The sequence below is a fragment of the Paramacrobiotus metropolitanus genome, unplaced genomic scaffold, assembly GCF_019649055.1.
Source record: "Paramacrobiotus metropolitanus isolate TYO unplaced genomic scaffold, Prichtersi_v1.0 Parri_scaffold0000183, whole genome shotgun sequence".
NCBI lineage: Eukaryota > Metazoa > Tardigrada > Eutardigrada > Parachela > Macrobiotidae > Paramacrobiotus > Paramacrobiotus metropolitanus.
In genome coordinates this window covers 111821-132646 of record NW_026570403.1, presented here as the reverse complement: position 1 = coordinate 132646, position 20826 = coordinate 111821, and the positions used below count along the sequence as shown (strand labels likewise).

At 45.7% G+C, this 20826-nt stretch overlaps 1 protein-coding gene across 6 annotated transcripts; it reads left to right on the top strand.

Annotated features, from left to right (window-relative positions):
* The first annotated feature begins 1553 nt into the window (after nucleotides 1–1553).
* LOC129600564 (calcium-activated potassium channel slowpoke-like) lies at nucleotides 1554–20634 on the top strand. Of its 6 annotated transcripts, none has more exons than XM_055499123.1 (22): nucleotides 1554–1883; nucleotides 3711–3842; nucleotides 3911–4496; nucleotides 7708–7769; nucleotides 7927–8026; nucleotides 8449–8560; nucleotides 9038–9189; nucleotides 9304–9474; nucleotides 9537–9739; nucleotides 9969–10227; nucleotides 10827–10982; nucleotides 11398–11510; nucleotides 11570–11731; nucleotides 12086–12162; nucleotides 13196–13445; nucleotides 16777–17047; nucleotides 17112–17336; nucleotides 17854–18022; nucleotides 18198–18317; nucleotides 18676–18806; nucleotides 19356–19550; nucleotides 19800–20634. In XM_055499123.1, exons 3-22 carry the CDS (start codon nucleotides 4071–4073, stop codon nucleotides 20232–20234), a joined length of 3789 nt encoding a protein of 1262 aa, XP_055355098.1. In that variant the 5' UTR covers nucleotides 1554–1883; nucleotides 3711–3842; nucleotides 3911–4070; the 3' UTR covers nucleotides 20235–20634. The 6 variants fall into 6 exon arrangements, with proteins under 6 accessions (XP_055355098.1, XP_055355097.1, XP_055355096.1 ...); XM_055499124.1 differs by lacking the exon at nucleotides 1554–1883 and adding an exon at nucleotides 18125–18145 and having other exon boundaries at nucleotides 3378–3842; nucleotides 18225–18317; XM_055499125.1 differs by lacking the exon at nucleotides 1554–1883 and adding an exon at nucleotides 12465–12515 and having other exon boundaries at nucleotides 3378–3842; nucleotides 13277–13445.
* Nucleotides 20635–20826: the final 192 nt, after the last annotated feature.

Here is a 20826-nt window from a genome sequence, read left to right as displayed (position 1 = left end):
ATTAAGCCCATGGGCTTATATTTCGGGGGGAGCTTATAACTTTCAAATGACCCTAAGGGTGGGCTCAAATTACGGAGGGAGCTGCTATTTTGGGGGAGCTTATAATTCGATAATTACGGTAAACAACTTGAGCTCCCGATTTTGCCAGGCCACTCTGAGCCTGTATTACTTTGATTAATAGTATGCATAGAAGAAGCTTGAAAGGACTGCTTAACGAAATGCGATCATCGTGCAATATTCCGTGGATATGTAGCGAATGCAGAGTACAGACAACGGAGTAACATTTTCCCATAAATTTTGGCATAACGCGACTTCGCTTTCCAGCTTTTTTCCAAAGCAATCCATGGGTGTTTTTGTTGCCTTTCTGGAGCTCGTTCTAATCGAACTACTGATACCGGGTTCCACTTTGACGAGACCGTTGTCCATAATACGCTGTACGGACGAATTCACTTGGAAAAGACTGACAGCAAGCACGATACGCACGGATCAATCTGGAGAAGATGATGTAGGCATGCAAACAAAAATTAGTCTTAACAGTAGCGCAGAGACGCCCAGGAAAATATGCTTGGTTGGTCGGACTAGCGTATTGCACAATCTCCATGGGCTCCATTCTCATCCTTTGGAGACTGGAAGCCAACGCCTCAAAACCCAAAAGCAAGCCTGCGTTAAATTCATAAAACAAAAGCTTTACCGTGTGAATATTCTAACAAACACTTCTTTAAAGAACAGGAAATGCGCCTTTACGGCAGGCTTGCTTTTGGGTTTTCAATTTCAATATTTCAATCTGAAGGTTTAATTACTCGAGGAAATGGAAAAGACTAAAGAAGGCCGAAAATCGGCGACTTTCAAACTGGGAAAGCCATGCACTAAAGCCAACCAGTCCCAGCGCAATCAAAAGATGCTGGAGAACCTAATACCATCACTACACGTAGAGATCCATCGCTAAATGCGGACAAGTGCTGGAGAATTTGTCGGGTGAGTCCCGACATGCGGCTGAAGATGCTGATGACAAGAACGACGAGGTAAGCCGTACATTGTGACCGATCGTACCGAATCCGGTAGAAACTTATCTTTATACTGACCTTTATATATACTAAGTAATTCTGACGTTAAAAAAATACACGATGAATAACCTTTGCTCATGGCTGGCTGCACCGTAATTATACAGGTTTGCACTATGACGGTGCCAAAATTTTAATCATTTACATAAATCCCGGGAGCGATCTGTACGTAAGTGCATAATAACTATGACCACCTGACAGCAAGGAAAGCGAATTCAGGACGTTGTAACTTTGTACTGTACTGTATCAGTACATCACGATGCGAGTGTGTTGCATTCTGATACAGGCATCGCGTTTAATCTCTCATAGTGTATTTATGTAAACGTGCAGTACGCGGTGCCGGTTGCGCTCCCTGTTGGATGTGGCTCCATTCTGTGTGTTCTCCTCCTCCACAAACAGCTGTAGGCGAAGTTGATCGGTACCGATAGGCCACCCAGCGTACGCATATACATCCAGCATTATGTATACGCGTATCCTGCGTACGCGCTCCTCATGGTACAGGCTCAACTCTCTAGAACTGCGCTGCGCACTGACGAGTTGACTGTGTTTAGCTTCCGCTAACCAAACCAGTCTTTAGCAATTACCCTGTTTGTTTTTCTTTCCTTCCGCTAATTCCCAACTGCTGCCTTTTGCTCAAACAGCATACACATAAGAATTACTACTTTTTACTTCCTATCATTCGGTTACTGACTATCCATTCCGCTGTGCTTGGGTGTTTCCGGGATATTTGTCAACGGGAAATTCTTCGGCAATTATTATTGGTTGTGAAGTTTGAATTTTGAAGCTGTTGTTGATGAGGATAAATGTATTCGGCGATACGCGGTAAGTTATCGGCATTTCCGCCTAAAATGTGTAGGTACATTTCGTGCAACGTTTCAATGGATTTGTTGATGTATGTCCAGAATACAGATAGATTTATTAACATAAATAACCGGTACAAGTTACGGTTTTATCGAATGTACCGGGTCGGTCTTTACGGCTTACAACAGATGGCGAGCGGAAACCGCATACAACACCGATTATCGTGCCTAATACCCGTGCAACACAAGTAGATACAATAGCGAAAATCCCGAATAGCCCCATCAATACGCGACACTGTCCCGCACCATCCACCACACAGTACATAAATTCTTTCCCTCTCTCGTCCTCTGTCAATCTCTCATTATGATGAACATGCAACGGGCCGTGTACACAAGCCGAAAAGCAGCATTGTACACACTCTCGTTGTGGGGCCACTGTATACACATCACTCATGATACGCTTCCGCTGGTGAGAGTGTATAAAAAAACCCGGCGAAAGGGACCACTTAGACGGTTTGTGTGCTGTTGTGTGTGTACAGCGCTGCATGTGGACATAGTTATACACATAGAAACAGCACAGCACACACGGATCCCTGCACATGTTGGCCATATTCACCGGGAACAATTTGCATCGATCGCTGCCATAGACTGACTGCAGTGCGCGCCGGAAAGTAGGTTGACCCAATGTGGAATTATATATATCTTTTATATTGCGTGCTACATTGGCGAGATCAATGTGGGCGCCCGTAAATTCACACAGATTATGTATTGGTCGGTTGGTGAAGAATTTTCTGCTTTTGCCCGCCGTGGAACCTCTGCCAACGTCCAGGGTCCGATTAACGGCATGATGCAATCACCGCCGGATGCAGCCATCTTTCACCGCCGACATTAGGCTGAAAAAAGCATTCCGACATTAAAATGACGCACATGGGCGGTTCTCGTTACATGCCTTATTAAATCGAATTTCCGCGGCTGCGCTGCAAGACGATTCCGCATTAACATTCTTGCCGTATCCACGCACTTCCGTTAGTTCCTTAGCAAGTCAATATCCTGTACGTTGCGTACAAAACTGTGAAATAAAATTTAATTTTTTGAGTGGTCACAATCTGCGTAATTATTTTAAACTCAGAACGGTTTTTTTAAAAAGTCTAGAACAACATACAAATTAATCATGTTTTTAGTAGAAATTCGGGACGTTCTTTCGTTTCTGTATAATGTTGGAAATTCTGAAAAAATTACCGAATAAAATGGGTTTCTTTGGTTTTTTAAATGACTTTGCTTTTCGGGAACATGTCACATGGTTTATACTTTGTAATGTTTCCGATCTGAAATGTACACCCGAGGTTACAAAATAGAGCAGAGCGGCATCCATTCCACATTCTCAAATATATTTCTGGCAACCGGTACACTGGCGGAATCAGTGTGTGTGAAGCGCGTGCTTGATGAGGTTGTAGCCAATTATAGTACCCACACAGAACTGTCGAGGTTTATTTTTATGGAGCACCGGGCTAACACGCAGTGCACCGTAACGCTGGCTTGTACGTACTCGCATACATACCCGGGATCAACACTCGCGCACAGCGCTCTCGCTGCTCTCTGCCTCACACTCCTTACACCATCCACACACACACACACACACACTCATCCCGCGTTGCATCTCCATCTTTTGCCATTGATCGCATTTTTCACTGGGCCGCTTAACCAGCTTATTAAACCGATTCAACTTGTCAGATGTGGAAGGCAAACTTTCGCACATACCGCACAATTATCGTGGCTGTGCCGCTGTACCGTTAATAATCCCCACATCCGGCGGATCCTGATTAAAATTTGTATTATTTATTTAATGTAGCCATACATATGCATACATCCACACACATGGCGCGGCTGTGTACACGCCGGCGTTGATGGGGCGCAGAGATTTGTTTGTCCACGACGCAATCAGCAGTAATGACATGCCCGGCATTGTGCAGCGCTCGCTCGGGTACAGCAGCACATTGATGGAGTCAACTGGCATTTAATAATGATGGCGTTCTTCCTCTGGTTTGGCAGGCATATTTTGATCGATGACGGTCGTCGGTTCCCCGGGGACACGACGGCAATGAGGATTGACCGGCGTGCAAACAGCCACTCTGTACATACATAACCGCAACTTGACCCCCGCGGGCGAATCTCCCGTTATCTTAAAAGCCGGCCGCTTTTCCTTCCAACCATGTCGAAAGTCAAAGGAGACGGTCCGGATGATCTGCTGGAGATGCTGAAAGACGACCCCTACTCCTGTGTGCACAATCAGCAGGGCCGGGTGTGGTGGTATTTTCTCCTGTCCAGCGTCTTCTCTCTCATCGCCTGTGTCCTGCTGGTGCTGGGATGGCGGTGTTTGAGTTATCTGGCGGAGATCTGCTGTCGTGGGAGGAAAAAGAAACCACCGGCACTGGCGGATCCCGTGGCGGCGGGATACGTAAAGGCTCCCCAGGGGAAGGAGCCCACCTCCCCCGGGGACGGCAGCACCAAGGGCAGCCCGACGGGGGGCCCCACCAAGGAGGCCGCTCCGCCTCCCGCGGAGATTGGCTGGTCGTCGGAGGCCAAGGATTGGGCGGGGCAGCTCATTTCCGGACAGACCAGTACCGGTCGGGTTCTGGTAAGTTTCGCTTTCTTGGATAATAATATTTCAAAACTGCGGGTATAAATCTAATTGTACAGTACATAAAATGAACTCTGTTTTTTATTCCTTTTTTGGTAGTATGATTTCTTATGGCAAATCAGTTAAACCTTTGTTCTATAAATAAACGCGGCGCTCCGATTTTCTTAGGTTTCTTATATCTTTAGCTTTCTACATTTCTTTGGTTTCCTAAGATAAAAAGGTGACGCTGCAGTTATTTAAAAGAGCAAATATTTTGTTCGCTAAAAGCTTTTCGTAGGTTCAACTTGGCTTCTTAAGTGGTTTCTGAATTTTGTAGTGACGGTTTATCAGTTTCCAGAAGAATCGTAGCTGCGCGTGCAAAACTGAAATATCGATAGTAATTTTTATCGAATCGGTGTAGTAGCGCAAAGGTCGCCAATTCCATTCACCATCGAGTAACATTAAGTATCTCATTCACCTTTGGAAAATTTACTTGATATTATCTGTTGGAAGAAGGTTACCCAAATGTTTCGAAACATATGCCAGCGTTTGGCTGTCGATACAACGTACAAAGTTTAAACATCGCTCGGTGCGTCGAACGCAATCCACCTGATGCAATTGTCGGTGGTAACAAGTTTAACCAGATAAAGAGATCAGGACCCGGGCGACAAGCGATGCTCGATTAATTCTCCCCTCTCCAGTCGAGCGTCGGGGAATGTCATTGGCGCGATCGATACAATCATCGTGTCTGTGCTGCGTCATCCGCTCTCTACGTGTGTTGCATAAGTGTGGAGACACCGCCAGCTGCCGGTGTTCTTCACAATCCTTCAACTGTAGTCAAGAAGATGTTCCACCGAAAACAGATAGCTAGTTGCCATCCAACATGACACCGGTGGGGGTAAGCTACTCCATCAGGCTAATTACTGGTCCTCCCGCTGGAGACAATTAAGCACGCCAGGAAAAATTGCCACAGCAGCGAGTGTAAACACCGCATTAATCAGCGACAGTGGTTGGAGCAGAAACTGCGCGCCAGACACCTGTGCAACTAAAACGCGCGGCTGGATCAATATATGCTGATTGAAGTGGTTGCGCCGGTTTTCGGCTAAAAATGCCGGAGACAGTCAGGTGATGTGGCCGGGGAAATGGAACATCCGTAATGGTATTGAACCGGGGTTATGCTCCATTATCACTTGAGGGAACCCCATCGTTTTTCAATCAGGCTATTCGCAAGGACATTAATAACCTGTCAAAATGCGCTGTACATAAGCAGCCAACTTCTTGCTTTAAATTGCGATTCAATTTTCCTGTGAAACTCTTGTGATTCTGCAGAAAAAGACAGCCAAATTATTCCGCAAGAAAGCGGTTAGATTTTTTAGAAATTGGTAGGCAATTGGCGCCATGTCGATGGAAATCAATCGAACAAACATGCAAGCCGGTAATTAAACGCTGTTGATAGGCATAATGATGGCGCTGTAATTCTTCGCGCTGGTCGTTTAGCTGACAGGTTTATGACGCCTTGCGTGCGCGCTGCGTCATGAAACTTTTTTCCTATAATCTGCAATTAGGTTCACTGTGTAGCTGACTCATCTCCAGTTTTGTGCATATATCCACAACGTCAGTCAGCAGGATGAAAGGTATCCCAGCGCCGTATATTTTTACCCGGTTTCTTGCGACAGAAGTTGTACACGTCAGCCAAAGGAAACCTGATCGGTTGAGTAATCGGGAGAAGGTGTAAGGCGAGATGTGAAAGGGAGACGAAAGGGCAGCCAGAAGAATGTTACGGAAATAGAGGTCGCGGGGGCGACACGGCCAGGGTCGCGCTGACATTGAGCGGTGTCACCGGTCGAATACAGATAGACGGACATGCGCCATCTTTGGACTGAATTTGTCGGCTGACAGAGGCTACCATTTTATTAGACCCACGACTCACTTTCGCGCAAACCCAAAAACAGTTCCTCTGTATTCGTCTGCAGCATTCGGTACCTAAGCAATTTCTGTATAAGGGCGAGAAATCGGTTCAAATAACCGAGCCATCCGTTTCCTTAAATAAGGCAGATCAAAATGTTGTACCAAATGTCATGGTCTTGTCCATTCTTTTTTAACCATGTACAGGTCATTTTCCTTAAGTCGAAGCAGCAACAACGAGTAACAAATTACTTGCATTTTCAGTGCTTATCGCTTTGATTGTGCCGAAACTTCCGGTTGGCACGTCGTCTTCTTATAAGGTTTCCTAATCGTTACAAGATAACGTCAAAGCAAATCATTTTAGCAATATTATTTAATATTAATATTCTTCCGTCTGCGGTTAGCGCTGTAAACGTTTTCGGTACTCAGGTGTAATTTTCAAAGCCCAAGTCGGAATGAATATTTTAAATCATCTAACTAACATCTAGCACTTTCCATTCCCTGATAGTGTTCGATGCAGGAAAACCGCTACCGTAATGCACAAGGTTTTGTTTAGGTTGGTGTGCGGGGTTGTCGTGAGAAAGTAGCATTGTTGACCTTTCTCGGCATGGTCAGCCGAAGATCAGCGTGCTGGTGTGTTGATTGTATAAATATCGATGGCTTTTTTCTTCCGTGCTTGCATAATTCGGCAGGATTTGACACATGGCACAGCGGACGGCTCGTGTCTGACGTCGGAGAATGTCAGGGGAGATCGCTCGAGCTGTGCCATATTATATATACGCAGAGGTTTTATCCGTGCGGCGAAATGTCTGCGCTGCGGTAACGTCGCTGCTGCTTCTGGCTTGCAGCGGATGAGATATTTGTGTGCAGCTGTTTGATTTGTTTACACGGAAGAGACACGCTAGAATCAGCAGTTTGTACAGGAATAAAACACATCGCCGTGCCACCACGCAATCCCATGTTGTGGCAGTAGTTTGCGTAATCACATAAGACTGTAATGTTTTTTGTTTAAACTCATTAATAACTAAACCGAAAAAACAAAATTCTGAATTTTATCTTTTTCCAGGTCATCCTTTTCTTCTATTCTAAAAATCTATATACACATCTATGTGAATTAATTTTTTTGTGCTTTTATGTATAATTTTTGTTTTTGTCGCTGTCATAATTCTGAGCTGAATGGTTATTACAGATATGCACTGACTGTTTAAAACGCATTCATAATGTTTACGCTAACAATTTTGCACTTTACATTTTTTTCGTTAAATGTATTTTGAAATGATATGGTCGTATAATTGTTTATTAACGAAAGTCTTTTTTCTTGCAGGTTTTATTGGTGTTCTTGTTGAGCATTGCTTCCCTCGTGATTTACTTTATCGACGCTACCAGGTAAGAAATTCAATGCCGCCGCCCGTATCAATTCGGTAAATTAAATTAGCGTGATGCACTGTCGATAAAAACGTGCCCGCACTGTTTGGTGTGGAGCTGAGCGTTAAACGGGATGTGATTTTGATGCGCTGAAGTGGGAGTGTGCGTCACATTGCAGGGCCATCGACGTGGAAACTTGCCGGCAGTGGGTGGAGAGCACCACACTGCAAATTGATTTAGCCTGCAACATTTTCTTCATGGTCTACTTCTGCATCAGGGTAAGTGCAGTCAGGGATCCACTTTTCTACACGAATGTTTTTTCCCAAGTACAACAAAATCACGTTGCGTCGGTGTTTACTAAAAACTGGATGCGAATATCATATTCGTATTGGTGTCACAAAATTCTTTTTTGATTTAAACTGTTCTAATACAGAGGATGTAATTAATATTTCCGATATAATAATTATAAGTTACAGATACAGTACATGTATATAATAATAATTACTAAAAAACTGCAAGTACTTCGTAATTAATTTAATTACTTTAAATACGAAGACTGCAAAAACCAAGCTTATAAAACGCAAGAAAAATATAAGGCACAAATAGTTGCAATGGTGTAGTGTAGATTACGCTAGCGGAAGCGAGAAATGTATCCGAGAGAATGAATGCATTAGCTAATGGCTGTTTTCCTCGTGAACAGTTCATCGCCGCCGGTGATAAATTCTGGTTTCTGTTGGATCGTTTTTCGCTTGTGGATTACGCCACAATTCCGCCGTCGTTCCTGTCCATTTATCTCAATCGCGGATGGATTGGTAATTTTTCACTAAACGACTAGATTCATCTCGTCAGCGTCATTAAGCTAAATTTCCCGATGAGTATCGCTGATGAAATTTTTTCGCAAGATTTTCGGTTTGCGACTTTCTTTACGTGCACTTTTGAAATCAGTATTTCTAATGATTTTCATTGGCTAATATCAGTATTTTCTAAATTAGAGGGAAAAAAAAATTTCTTTAATTTTCTTTTAAACGCCTGTAATGTCAAGTGCAGCTTTACGTTTATGTGTTTAACGAACTACCTAACCACCAGCGTGCGGCACTAGCCATTGTACTACAATAATCGGCACAAAATACCATTAGTTGTTTGATAACGCAACGTCTCCACTCTCCAGATAGAATATTTTGCCGTAGAAGTAGTGTTTACTGGTGAATCTGGAATGTTGCTCCGAAAACCGTTCGCAATAATACATCAGATCCAGATGATACAGCGTGAATGTCATTAATGCTTCGTAGGACTGCGGTTTCTGCGAGCCCTGCGGCTGATGACGGTGCCGGATATTCTGCAGTATTTGAACATCTTGAAGACGAGCAGCAGTATCCGATTAGCCCAGCTGGTGTCCACCTTTGTCAGTGGCTGGCTGACCTTTGCCGGAGCCATTCACTTGGTACGTCATAATCTTTGCTAACGAATACTCGAAACTGTAATTTTCGCTATCACAGTAATTTCGCGCAAATTGTGGCTTCTGTTCGCTGATGTACTTCGGTGTTGGTGTTGTTAGCTGGAGAATTCGGGTGATTTCTTCTACGACCACACCAACGCTCAGCACCTGACCTACTGGCAATGCGTGTACTTCCTGATTGTCACGATGTCCACTGTAGGCTACGGCGACATCTTCTGTAAAACGGTGCTGGGCAAGATCGTCAACGCCATCTTCATCCTCGTCGGCTTGGTAAGTCAGTCTATAACAGATTATGTTGAGAATTTCCGAGGCAAACGTCCGGTACTCTGTAGGCCATGTTTGCCAGTTATGTGCCGGAGATATTCGAGCTAATTGGCACCCGACCGAAATACAGCGGAGAACACAATCGCGAGCACGGCAAACGCCACATTGTCGTCTGCGGACACATCACCTACGAGTCGGTGTCGCATTTCTTGAAGGATTTCTTGCACGAAGATCGCGAGGATGTTGACGTGGAGGTGGTCTTCCTGCATCGGTAAATAAGCGTCATTAGAAAAATATAAGAAATAGTAGAAACATATAAGAAACCAAAAGCATAAACAAAACTAAACTGAAATCAAAAAATACTTTAAAAAGAATTAGGTTCTGGAGGATTCACATCTCGAAAGTAATTGCCGATTTACTTGGATAATAATGATTGCGTTTCATAATTTCAAAATAAAAATAAACCGAAAAGCGGAGAAAGTTTTAAAAATGTGTTGTAGAAAACCGCCGGATCTGGAGCTGGAGGGCTTGTTCAAACGCCATTTCACCACCGTGGAATTTTTGCAAGGTTCGGTGATGAACACCAACGACCTGAACCGCGCCAAGACCGACCAGGCCGACGGCGTGCTGGTCATCGCCAACAAGTACTGCGCCGATCCGGACGCGGAGGACGCCGCTAATATTATGCGCGTCATCTCCATCAAGAACTACTGCTCCGAGATACGCGTCATCATCCAGCTGATGCAGTATCATAATAAGGTCGGTGCCGACTATTCTAAACCTACCTACTAATACACTTCATTAGCTTGTCAGCCTTAAAATTTATTTTTCACGGTGCAAACTTTACGTTATATTGCTACACTTTAAATCCCGGTTATATATTGTGATTGGAATCGATTAAAAAGATCCAAAACACCGATAATGTGTTAGAAACTTCCAAAACAGAATAATGAATTTGTACTTTATGCAAAGATTTTCCCGTACAGTAATTAAACTACGTACTTGCAAAAACAGTTTTATTTAAGACGCCTTTAAATACTTTTATGAAAATTACAGTACGTGCAGAGATAAAGAATTAGTTAAATCGACAGTCCGTACGTACAAGCATCGGTAAATATATTGCATTCTTGTGAGTGTTTTTCAATTACATTCCACTGATGGGATCATTAGCGATGCGCGTTGTAAAAACACCCGACCCACTCTTTGCGCGTAGATTAGGCAATTAAGCCGGTCACGAGCGTCATTTCCGCCTGCGCGCTTGTACACGCGGACCTTGACCGCGCGGTGAACAGTCCCATTAAAACTGCTCATGTCGTTACAACGGCCAACATGTTTTCTCTCTCGCACCGCACACATAGGCCTACTTGCTGAACATTCCCAGCTGGAACTGGAAGAAGGGCGACGACGTCATCTGTCTGGCGGAGCTGAAGTTGGGCTTTATTGCGCAGAGCTGCCTGGCGCCGGGATTCTCCACCTTAATGGCCAATTTATTTGCCATGCGCTCCTATAAATCGGTATGTGTGTGCAACTAACAATTCGATACACAACAGTCTACAACGCTTTTTTATCGCTGCCGGCCATGGGTGCAGTTTGTGCGGTGCACGATCGATAATCTACTTGATGACATTCCGTGGCTTTAGCGGATCAACCGAGCGGCTTTTCCGCCACATTTATTTTATACTGACGTTGTAATGCAACTTAATCTAGTAAACTTAATGACTAAAATAATTTATTATACTATACTTTAAATCTAATTCACTGGCCAAGCAGAGCACCTAAGAACCGAATTGCGAGAAAAAAGTTTGCCGACCTTCGCTGGTGTGTTTTACACAAGAGCAATTTGGGAATTCTCTAGGCTAACTTTCGTTTCTCCTATTTTTAGTTACTTTTTTTAAAAATTTGTGTATTTTAATTTGGTTTTTGTTGCAGTCGGCGGAATTAGCAGAGTGGCAGAACGATTATCTACGCGGCACCGGCATGGAGATGTACACGGAGAATCTGAGCAATTCCTTCGTCGGAATGACCTTCCCGCAGGCGGCCGAGTAGGACGTGCCAAATTAACGCAAATCGCTGATCCCTAATCGAATAATGTCTCTCCTAGAATCTGCTTCATGAAGTTGAAGTTGTTGCTGTTAGCGATTGCCTTGAAAACCGACGACAACCAGGAGATCAACATCGCAATCAATCCCGGCGGCAATAATAACATCATCCGGCTGCAGACGCAGGGCTTCTTTGTCGCTCAATCGGCCGATGAAGTCAAAAGGTTCGACATTAATCGCATTTTACATACTTTTGTACTTCCTCGTACTGCTTTTTACGCTTTTTATAACAAATTACGGAATTCGCAAACCAGTGTTTTTGTAGTACGTAAAATAAGTGAAAATATACATTTTTATTTAAATAAACAATATAGTTTCCAGTTAAATAAGTTTATCAATCAAATAAGAAATTGTTTCTTTAATTAAAGATTTGTCTAGTTTATATACGTATTTACTGCTTGCGCGAAGAATATATTTCCAGATGCAGGACATTGCGTAAAACGTATATAGAGCACATTTCTTTGAATTGCTAATAGCGTGTAAAGCAAATAACTTGGAAATTCGCTTTTTTTCGACAGAGCCTGGGTCTACTGCAAACAATGCCACGATGACATCAAGGATGAATCGCTGATAAAAAAATGCAAATGCAAGAACTGTAAGTGCTGCGGCGATGTGACCGTTAAGCAAACGACCATGGAAGCTATCAAATGTATCTATCGTCGGCTCCATTAACGCTGCGCTATACACTCGTACCCAATCAGTCACATCGTTAATGCCTGTGCTCATATCCGGCGCAACTGGCCACAATCTCATGCCCATCGCACGCATGATAAATTATACAATTCCAGCCAGAATAACCGTGATACGCGTACTAAGCATAATGCATCGATCATGTAATGCCAAATCTGCCGTGTGTACTTAATCAGCATGGGTGTGTTTCTCTCTTTTCTCTGCTAGTGGCACTGTTTAGGAAGGGTGTGAAGGCTGTACAGATTCTCCAGCGGGCAAGTACGTGGCAAAACTGACCGTTAGTGTCTGTCAGAAAACCAGTCCTATGCTCTCGCGTGCTCGTGACCGTGTCTGTAGCCTGTCTTCCAAACCGTCTCGTTGTGCCTGTACAATCCGCTGTCATTTCTGTAGTCTTGGAGTAGTGGTTGTACTGAGTGTTGTGGCCCATAGTGTGTGTTCTTCTGGTACCATGATATCCAGCCTGGCTCGGTGCAGCAAGTGACCTTTCGCCCCTCTTGAACATGCTCAACCGGGTTCGAATTCGCCGCGACTGTACATAAATGGAGTATACTCGATGAAGCGAGCGTTGCTACCTGCTTGATTCGCTTGGCTTTTGGCCATCACTTTGCACAGTATCATTCTTCACCGTTTTGTGGCCATTTTCCGTCTGGTTAAAATGCCTTTTATGATGCGTAAATTCCTTGTTATTAAACTTAAAGCAGAAATGACTTTCCTCTACATGTAATGCAGATTTTGTAAAGAATGTGATACTAAGAACGGTATTGAGTGTTTTATCGGAAGTTTACGCTTTTCGCTTATGCTGCTTTTGTTAGCAGTGAAGAACCGCAAAATCATTAATTCAAAGCAAGAACTGTAAACTGTTTTCCCTGATTTGCGTCATGCTGTTTCGTTGCACCTTGTGTTGCCTTTTGTTCTTGGCGCACTTCACCGGCGTTCAGCAGGGGAAGGATCCAGCTGTACCGAGTCAGGCGCCAGTTCCACGGAGAACCTGGCGCGTCCACCCACTGTTCTCCTTACAGATCCCAGCCTGCGCGCCGACTCACCGGCCGCCGGTACGACCGGCAAGCACAGTGGCGAGAACGCCCATCCGCAACCGGCGCTACTGGCCACGCTCAACAAACTCAAGGAGAAACAGATTCTCAAGAACAAAAACCAACAGGGTCAGCTGTACGGATACTCGCCCACAAGGTACCGTAAAACTTATATTCACCGTAATATTTTTAAAATAAATGATTGGTACAACAATGTTTCATTTAACAAAAAACTTCCTGAAGATACATATGCTTTTATTAATAATCATCGCGCAGTTATGGTAATAAAGAAAGAAACACGCTATATTAATCACAACAGCAAAACTTCGTTTAAACTATCCACTCCGTCCATCGTGCCAAGGATAGATGCTGCATTTCCGCGCTGAATCTCCAACGATAGTCGTTGACGCAGAAACTCATGTGATCGACGCTCTCCTGTGTGCTCCTGAAGTCTTTTGCCCAACTCCTTCACAATGGCGATAGCCGACGGGCCCCAGGGACCCATCGTCTCGAAGGCGATCGGAGAAAAAATGTAGCGCCCTTGCAGATAGGCGTACAGTCGGGACTTCTTTTCTTCTGCTTGTACAGCAGCAGCACCTGCCGTAATCGACGTAGACGGAAGGTGGGAAAGGGCCATTGTGTCGACGCACGTCACATCCCAGGCCAGACACATTCCTCTTTTTCCAGGCGAAAGTTGTACAGCCGTCAGGGCGTTGATCTGTTGTGGAGGACGTGCCGCGTGGTTCGAGCTTAGCAGGGACACCAGCTGAAACACAAGCGCGGCACACAATACTGTTAAGCCCTCCATGGCGCGCATGCCTACCGGCCGAGTAGGTGCATGATAAACCGTGGTGGCCCAACTTGTCAACATGTTTATCACATTTGGTGCAGTTATGTGGCTCGCAGATATCCGCTCCCAAACGCAGGCCAATCGAAATTTTCATCGTTTCGTCGTCGAGCAGGTTGCCGATGTGGGCTGAAGGAAGCGCATTCAGCCAAATACCGGCTTCCGGTCTGGACTGTGCAAGGAGACGGGCTGTGTTGACGCTGTCGCCGCGAAACAAGTCCAGTAAAACCGAAACTGACACATTACACAGCGGTAAGTCCCAAGTTTTCTGAAGCTTTCGGAAGGCAACTTCGGGCATTTCCGGTTGTCGGGCTTTACATTTCCACAATTCAATTGCTTCGGAAGCGTCCACAGCCGGTAGGTGAGGAAGCATCGACGATAACAAACAGGATACGGAGTGAATCGAAGCCAAAAAGGCTGGAAGTGATAATTCCTCCGCTCGTCGTATGCCGATACCTCCTCGACTGACTGGAAGAGTCGCTTGCCTCCAACATGGGTAGTCGTCGTGGTTCACCCGCACGTTACTGAGTTCTTGGAAACAGGAGCGCAATGACTCATCAATTTGATACAGCAGATGTGGCTGCTTCCAAGCATTGCAACATCTAAGCACATATATTATTTTCGGGGCACCCAAGCAGTGTCTGAGCAAATATAGTGCATGATGGCGAGGAAGAAGTTGCAGGCGCTCACAAGCTCTCCCTATTGCACTTGATTTCGCTTGCAATGAGTCTTCAATCGCATCGTCTAGAACCAGGGCACCGAGCAAGGTTAAAGTCGTACTGGACACAACACGGAGCTGGGGATGACGTGAAACGAAATCATTGATGACTCCCTGCCGTTCACTCTCTGAGCCTCCCGATACAAAGAGTTCACATTTAGCCTCATTAATCTCCAATCCAATGGAGCGTGCGCCTGTGATAACCCGTCCAAAATTTTCTGCTACTGTCGCCGGCTCTCCGCCCAGGGTTCCGTCATCAAGGTACCAAGCGTTGAGCACAGTATCCAGGGTAGCGATAACACGAAGCAATGCCAGGCAAAACAGCAGTGGGCCCAATGGGTCGCCTTGTTGTACTCCAGACTCGGACGAAAGCACCGTCTGATCGATGAACAAAGAAGAATGATGCCCATACGCTGACCAAAAGTAATCGTCGTATTCGGGGAAATGTTGATGCACCGCATCTAAAATCACTTCTCGGGATACAGTATTGAAAGCGTTGCGAAAATCGATCTTCACGAGCGCTTTAATGCTCTCCGGTGAGGACTGGATGAAATGCCTGGTGGCGTGAACGATGGCTTCAGCTCCGCCCCGGACGTTAAAACCAGACTGGTGAGGAGTGAGCAAAGCGGTTGCCCGGTCCGCCATCCTAGTGCACACGATTTTGGCAATTAGACGACGTAGTGACAGCCCTACTGCTATCGGGCGCAGCCCACCGTCCTTCTTCCGCAGCGCCAGTAATTTACCACCAAAGAAGATCGGCCGTATAACAGCGGGAATTTTACCTTGCTGAACCAGCGTCAACACAGAGGCAACGGATTCGCAAAAAGGTCCGCTTTGGTCATCTAGCTTTGAGCCCACCAAGTCCAGCAAATGTTGAGGCCTTAAACCGTCCGGACCTGCAGCTGAGCCCCGTGGGAAAGTGTGGATGGCAGCAAACACTTCTGCAGAAGTTATTATAGGCGCAGCGACAGCAGAAGTGGCGTGGCGAGCCGTAGACGGTGGGGGGCTTAAAGGGTGTTTCTCGCGCAAACTTTGGAGAACTTCGGGTGTACAGACGGCCACTGAATCTGTGGACAACAACACTCGCATAGCGCCGGAGATGGATCCATCATCGATCTTCTGGCCAACTTGCCGAACAAGATCCTCTTCGCTGCAGCGTTGTTTCCGACTAGTGGGCGGAGGGCTTGGGGGTAAATCTGTACCTTGTTCATACAAAGCCAGGTTTCTCTTCACTGCAGTTGCAAGTGAAGCTGAACGCTCGGATTTCACTTTTGCTGGCAGGCGGAGGGCATTCGGACAGAACGACAGCAGTTTAAACCAGGATTGGCTGTCGTTTTTGGTGGCGACCTGCTGGAGAACTTTCTGTAGAGAGGATCTCACTGCGGGTCTTGCACCATGAGGAATGCGGCGCAGTATTCGTTCTTTACACGGGTGGAAAGATGCGGCTAAAGGTGGGGCAGGAGCGGCACCTCCCGACTTACTGGACGTGGAGGTGGATGCAGCAGCACCGGCGGCGGCGATCGGGATAAGCTTCAGATCCCGCGATAGGGTTTTGGGGCAAACGGGTCTGTGGGATCCCCAAGCCTGCAACAGTTTACCGCAGCCAGAACAAGAAAACTGAGGCATGGTAGGACCATTCACCGTAGAGGTTCGCAGTTAAAGGAGCTGAAACTGAGGGACTTACGAGAAATCCGCTGGTGTGTCGCTGGATGTCTACGGGACAGCTGCCACCACACAGCCTCTGGAGAACAACAATCTACCAGACTAGGTCCCGTAGCCACCCTCCATACTGAATGACGGGAAATTTGTCATTCAGGGGCAAAAATCACGAGCCCATCACAAAAAATGAATAATTTTGATATGTAATCGTTTTGATATGTAATCGTTTTCTTTTTTGTGTGAAGATTGTAAAATATTTTGTAGTCCGCAAAGCCAGACGTCGCTTTTAGGCGAGCAAGAGCAGCGCCGAGGAGAACGTGATCGCGGCCGGCACGCCCACTTCGGACCCGCCAAGCACATCAGCCCTAGCGGCGGCAGCTACGAGGATGTGCAGGCCACGTACCACGAGTCCAGCCCCGGTCACCACGATGATTTCCACGGCGATGAGCATGGACCGGATTTCCGGCAGATTCGCTACGATTCCACCGGAATGTTCCACTGGTGTCCGGCGCGGCCCATGGAGGACGTTATAATGGTAATGCCGGAAATGTCGTCCATCAATAACATCGATATAAATCATATAAGCTTTTATTTGGTAGGACCGGCATCAAGCGGCGATGAATGTCCTGCACGGTCACTTGGTCGTGTGTTTGTTCGCCGATCCCGATTCGCCACTGGTGGGATTACGGAATTTGATTATGCCGCTGCGGGCTAGCAATTTCCACTACCACGAACTGAAGCACGTGGTCATTGTCGGGAATGCCGAATACATTCGTCGAGAATGGCGCAGCCTGCAGAATCTTCCCAAAATAACCATTCTCAATGTACGCCGCTCAGTTAAATCTTGTAACAGTCACGTACTGTTTTACCTTGATTGGGATTCTTTCACGAAGACCACCTAAAATAATCCTAATAATAATCGTAAAAGTCGTAAAAATAATCGTAAAAATCTAACTTTTTTATAACGTAATATTAATAAATAACACAATTCTTTTATAATACGGAAAATATTTGAATGTAGCTCTTTGATTTCAAGAATACTGTGTCGAGGTTGTTTCTAAGGCACATTATCTGTACTGAGAAAGGCGATCCGTGCAGTAATCACGCCATTTCACTACGATTAAACTAGTGAACACTGTGACGCATTCGTGAGCTGGGGCTTGTTATAATTATGGTGGTAACTACGGTCTGCCTTTAGTGCCATAACATCGTATTCGTTTTTGTACAAAGTCTAACTAAAATATTCGTATTTTTTAAGCCACTCATTATAAAGTGCGACGTTCGTGGATTGCAGTAATACTGCAAGCTTCCTCAGGTTCTCACCGTTATGTGCGTCTGTAGGGTTCTCCGTTGAGCCGTGCCGATCTGCGCGCAGTCAACGTCAACCTGTGCGACATGTGCTGCATCCTTTCGGCCAAGATCCCCAACAACGACGACCCCACGCTAGCCGACAAGGAGGCGATCCTGGCGTCGTTGAACATCAAAGCCATGCAGTTCGAGGAGACCATTGGTACGGTCGTTTAACTGCTCTGACTCTGATCGCTCTGTAACCTTAACTCTGCGGCATGTGCGGGTGACCCTTAAACTAACCTAACCGGCTTCTTGCTTGTAGGTGTTCTTAACCCCCGCGTCGGTATGTCCGTACCTGTGTAGACAGTGTGTTTCAAATGATAATTACGCTGTAGGCTACAACTTTCATCTCTCTCCGGCAGCCGACAATCCCGAATTCGCCAACGGACGCCTGATGACCCTGCAGCGGCGGGGATCGGTGTACGGGTCCAATGTGCCCATGATCACCGAATTAGGTAATTAGGCGCAGTTTCCCCTTTACAGATTTAGTTTGCGGTGACCTGTTTAATCTTTGCAGCAGCCGCCAACAGAATTATTTCTTGCTGCTACAAAGCTGTTTTAATTATTCTATTTTATTATAATTAATGCCATTGCTTAATTTTCAGTCGCTTTGCAAATACGTATGTAAGAAAGGGTTACTTCATTAATATTAGTTTCTTACAGAAAAAATTCAGCGGCTATTTTAACTGACGTAATATGCACATACGCACATCTGTACGTGTACGTGTCGGTGTACGGACTATCAGTTAACAGTTTTATATGGCCAAAGGTCACCGTTAACGCCCACACTAACGCTCTTTCTTGGCGTTGCAGTTAATGATTCCAATGTGCAGTTCCTGGACCAGGACGACGACGACGATCCGGACACGGAGCTGTACATGACGCAACCATTCGCCTGCGGGACGGCCTTCGCCGTCAGCGTACTCGATTCCTTGATGAGCACAGTACGTGTCCACATTTTTTGCACCTTATGCTAGAATTAGCAGTACTCGTAGTCTCGGAAATGGTGCAGCACTGGGCAAGCTTAGGGGTATTCCTCATCGAACTGCGAGAATAATCCGCTAATTTAATACCATGACTCATGGTGTTACGCCATTTGACATACATGTAAAAGAAATACATGTAAAAGAAAAAAATTTACAAAGAAAATGCTCTCCGTCATATTTTGACAGAAACTGAATAGTGTGGACTGTGCTACAAAACTAATCGAAGCTCGGTGAGCCACTGGACTACACTGTACACCAATTATGAGTGTTAAATCAACAGTCACTATTGATTAGTTGATGCAGGAGCTAGTACGAAATCAGTTAGCTTTTTCTGCACAAAATGTTTGCACTACGTAGAAGACAATAATTACTTATTGTTAGTTTATTGCATACGATTGCCCGCGGGAAGATATCTGAGCGGATTCTCGCTTACTAGCTATAGGAATAACTTTGAAAATCTATGCAGTAGAACTACGTACGTGCAGTACACGCTGGTATGTTTTGCAGACGTATTTTAACCCGAATGCCTTGACGCTGATCCGCACGATGATCACCGGGGGCGCCACGCCGGAACTGGAACTGATCCTGGCGGAGGGCGCCGGCCTCATCGGCGGCTACAGCACTGCTCAGACGCAGACCAACCGCGACCGCTGCCAGGTCAATCAAGTGCCCATCAGCCTCGGACACTTCGCCAAATTCGGGGTAAATGCAATCTTTTTATTATATTTTATGTAAATTGCTTATTGCCTAGTTAATCCCTTCAAATACTTTTTTAATCCAAAATTTTTCTAAAAATGTGCCCGATTATACTTTAAAAAACGGACACAGTGCCTTGACGAATTTATTCAGACAGACTACATAATCAAAATTTTAAAAATCCTGTGCACGCCAAAATATTTTGGTATATAAAGCCGGTCAGTGGCTCTTTAATATATCGTGACCTTTGTACAGAACGCCACCTACGGGGAGCTGTTCGTGGAGGCCATCCGGCAGTACGGGATGCTGTGCATCGGCATCTCCCGACTGCGCGACCTCAACGACAGCGGCACGCCGTCCTCCAAGCGCTACGTCATCACCAACCCGCAGGACGACTTCAAGATGTACCCCAGCGACAAGGTCTTCGTGCTGCAGCAGTTCGACCCGGGTATGGAGTACACGCCCACCCCCGGCGAGGAGGACAAGTACCCGCTGGTGCGGCCGCTCAACGGCGAGGCGCTCAACGCCGCTAGTAGTACGGCAGCCGCCCCCGGGACGGCGGCGGCCGGGGAGAACGGCAAGCGCAACGCCACGGCCCCGCCGCCGCTGCAGCCCGGCCAGCGGGATCCCAGCAGTCAGATCCTGCTGTGCAGTTCCCTCACCGATGGACCGTACTCCTACATTGCCTGATATATGCGAGCCGGTTGGATTATTGGGATTTTTAATTTACAAAAATAATTGAGGATGAAAATACTCCCGGGTGAAACTGGTCAGTGGGTGGTTATACTGGTTGTTGAACGGTGCAATTGATCTGTGATAATTATTTTGGTTACTTTTTCAAGCTGTATTTGGTCGCTTTTTATTGTGCTTAATGATATACGTGATACGGTATTGTATGATTACGCTACGAAAAAAAGGTCATGATGTCCACAAGGGGAAAGTGTATGAAAAAATAGCGAAAATTTGTGCGTTGCGCCAAACAGCACGCTATAATTCGTTAATGCGCTAATTACTGCTCGCTTTGCTACGTTGATGTTAAACCGTTACGGATACCGACGGAACCGACCACAGAACAGCCCTTCCACTACATTTTGCACTGCCTGCTGCGCTGCGTTACTCTGAACAATAACTGAGTTACAATTTAGTGAATGTACATTAAGATTAGTAAAGATATATAGTTAACAGAAAACAGCGCGGATTACTGTAGAGATATTACTGTATATGCAAATTACTGTAGAGAAGCTTATAAAAGCACGCTAACCGAAATATTAATACTGAGCCT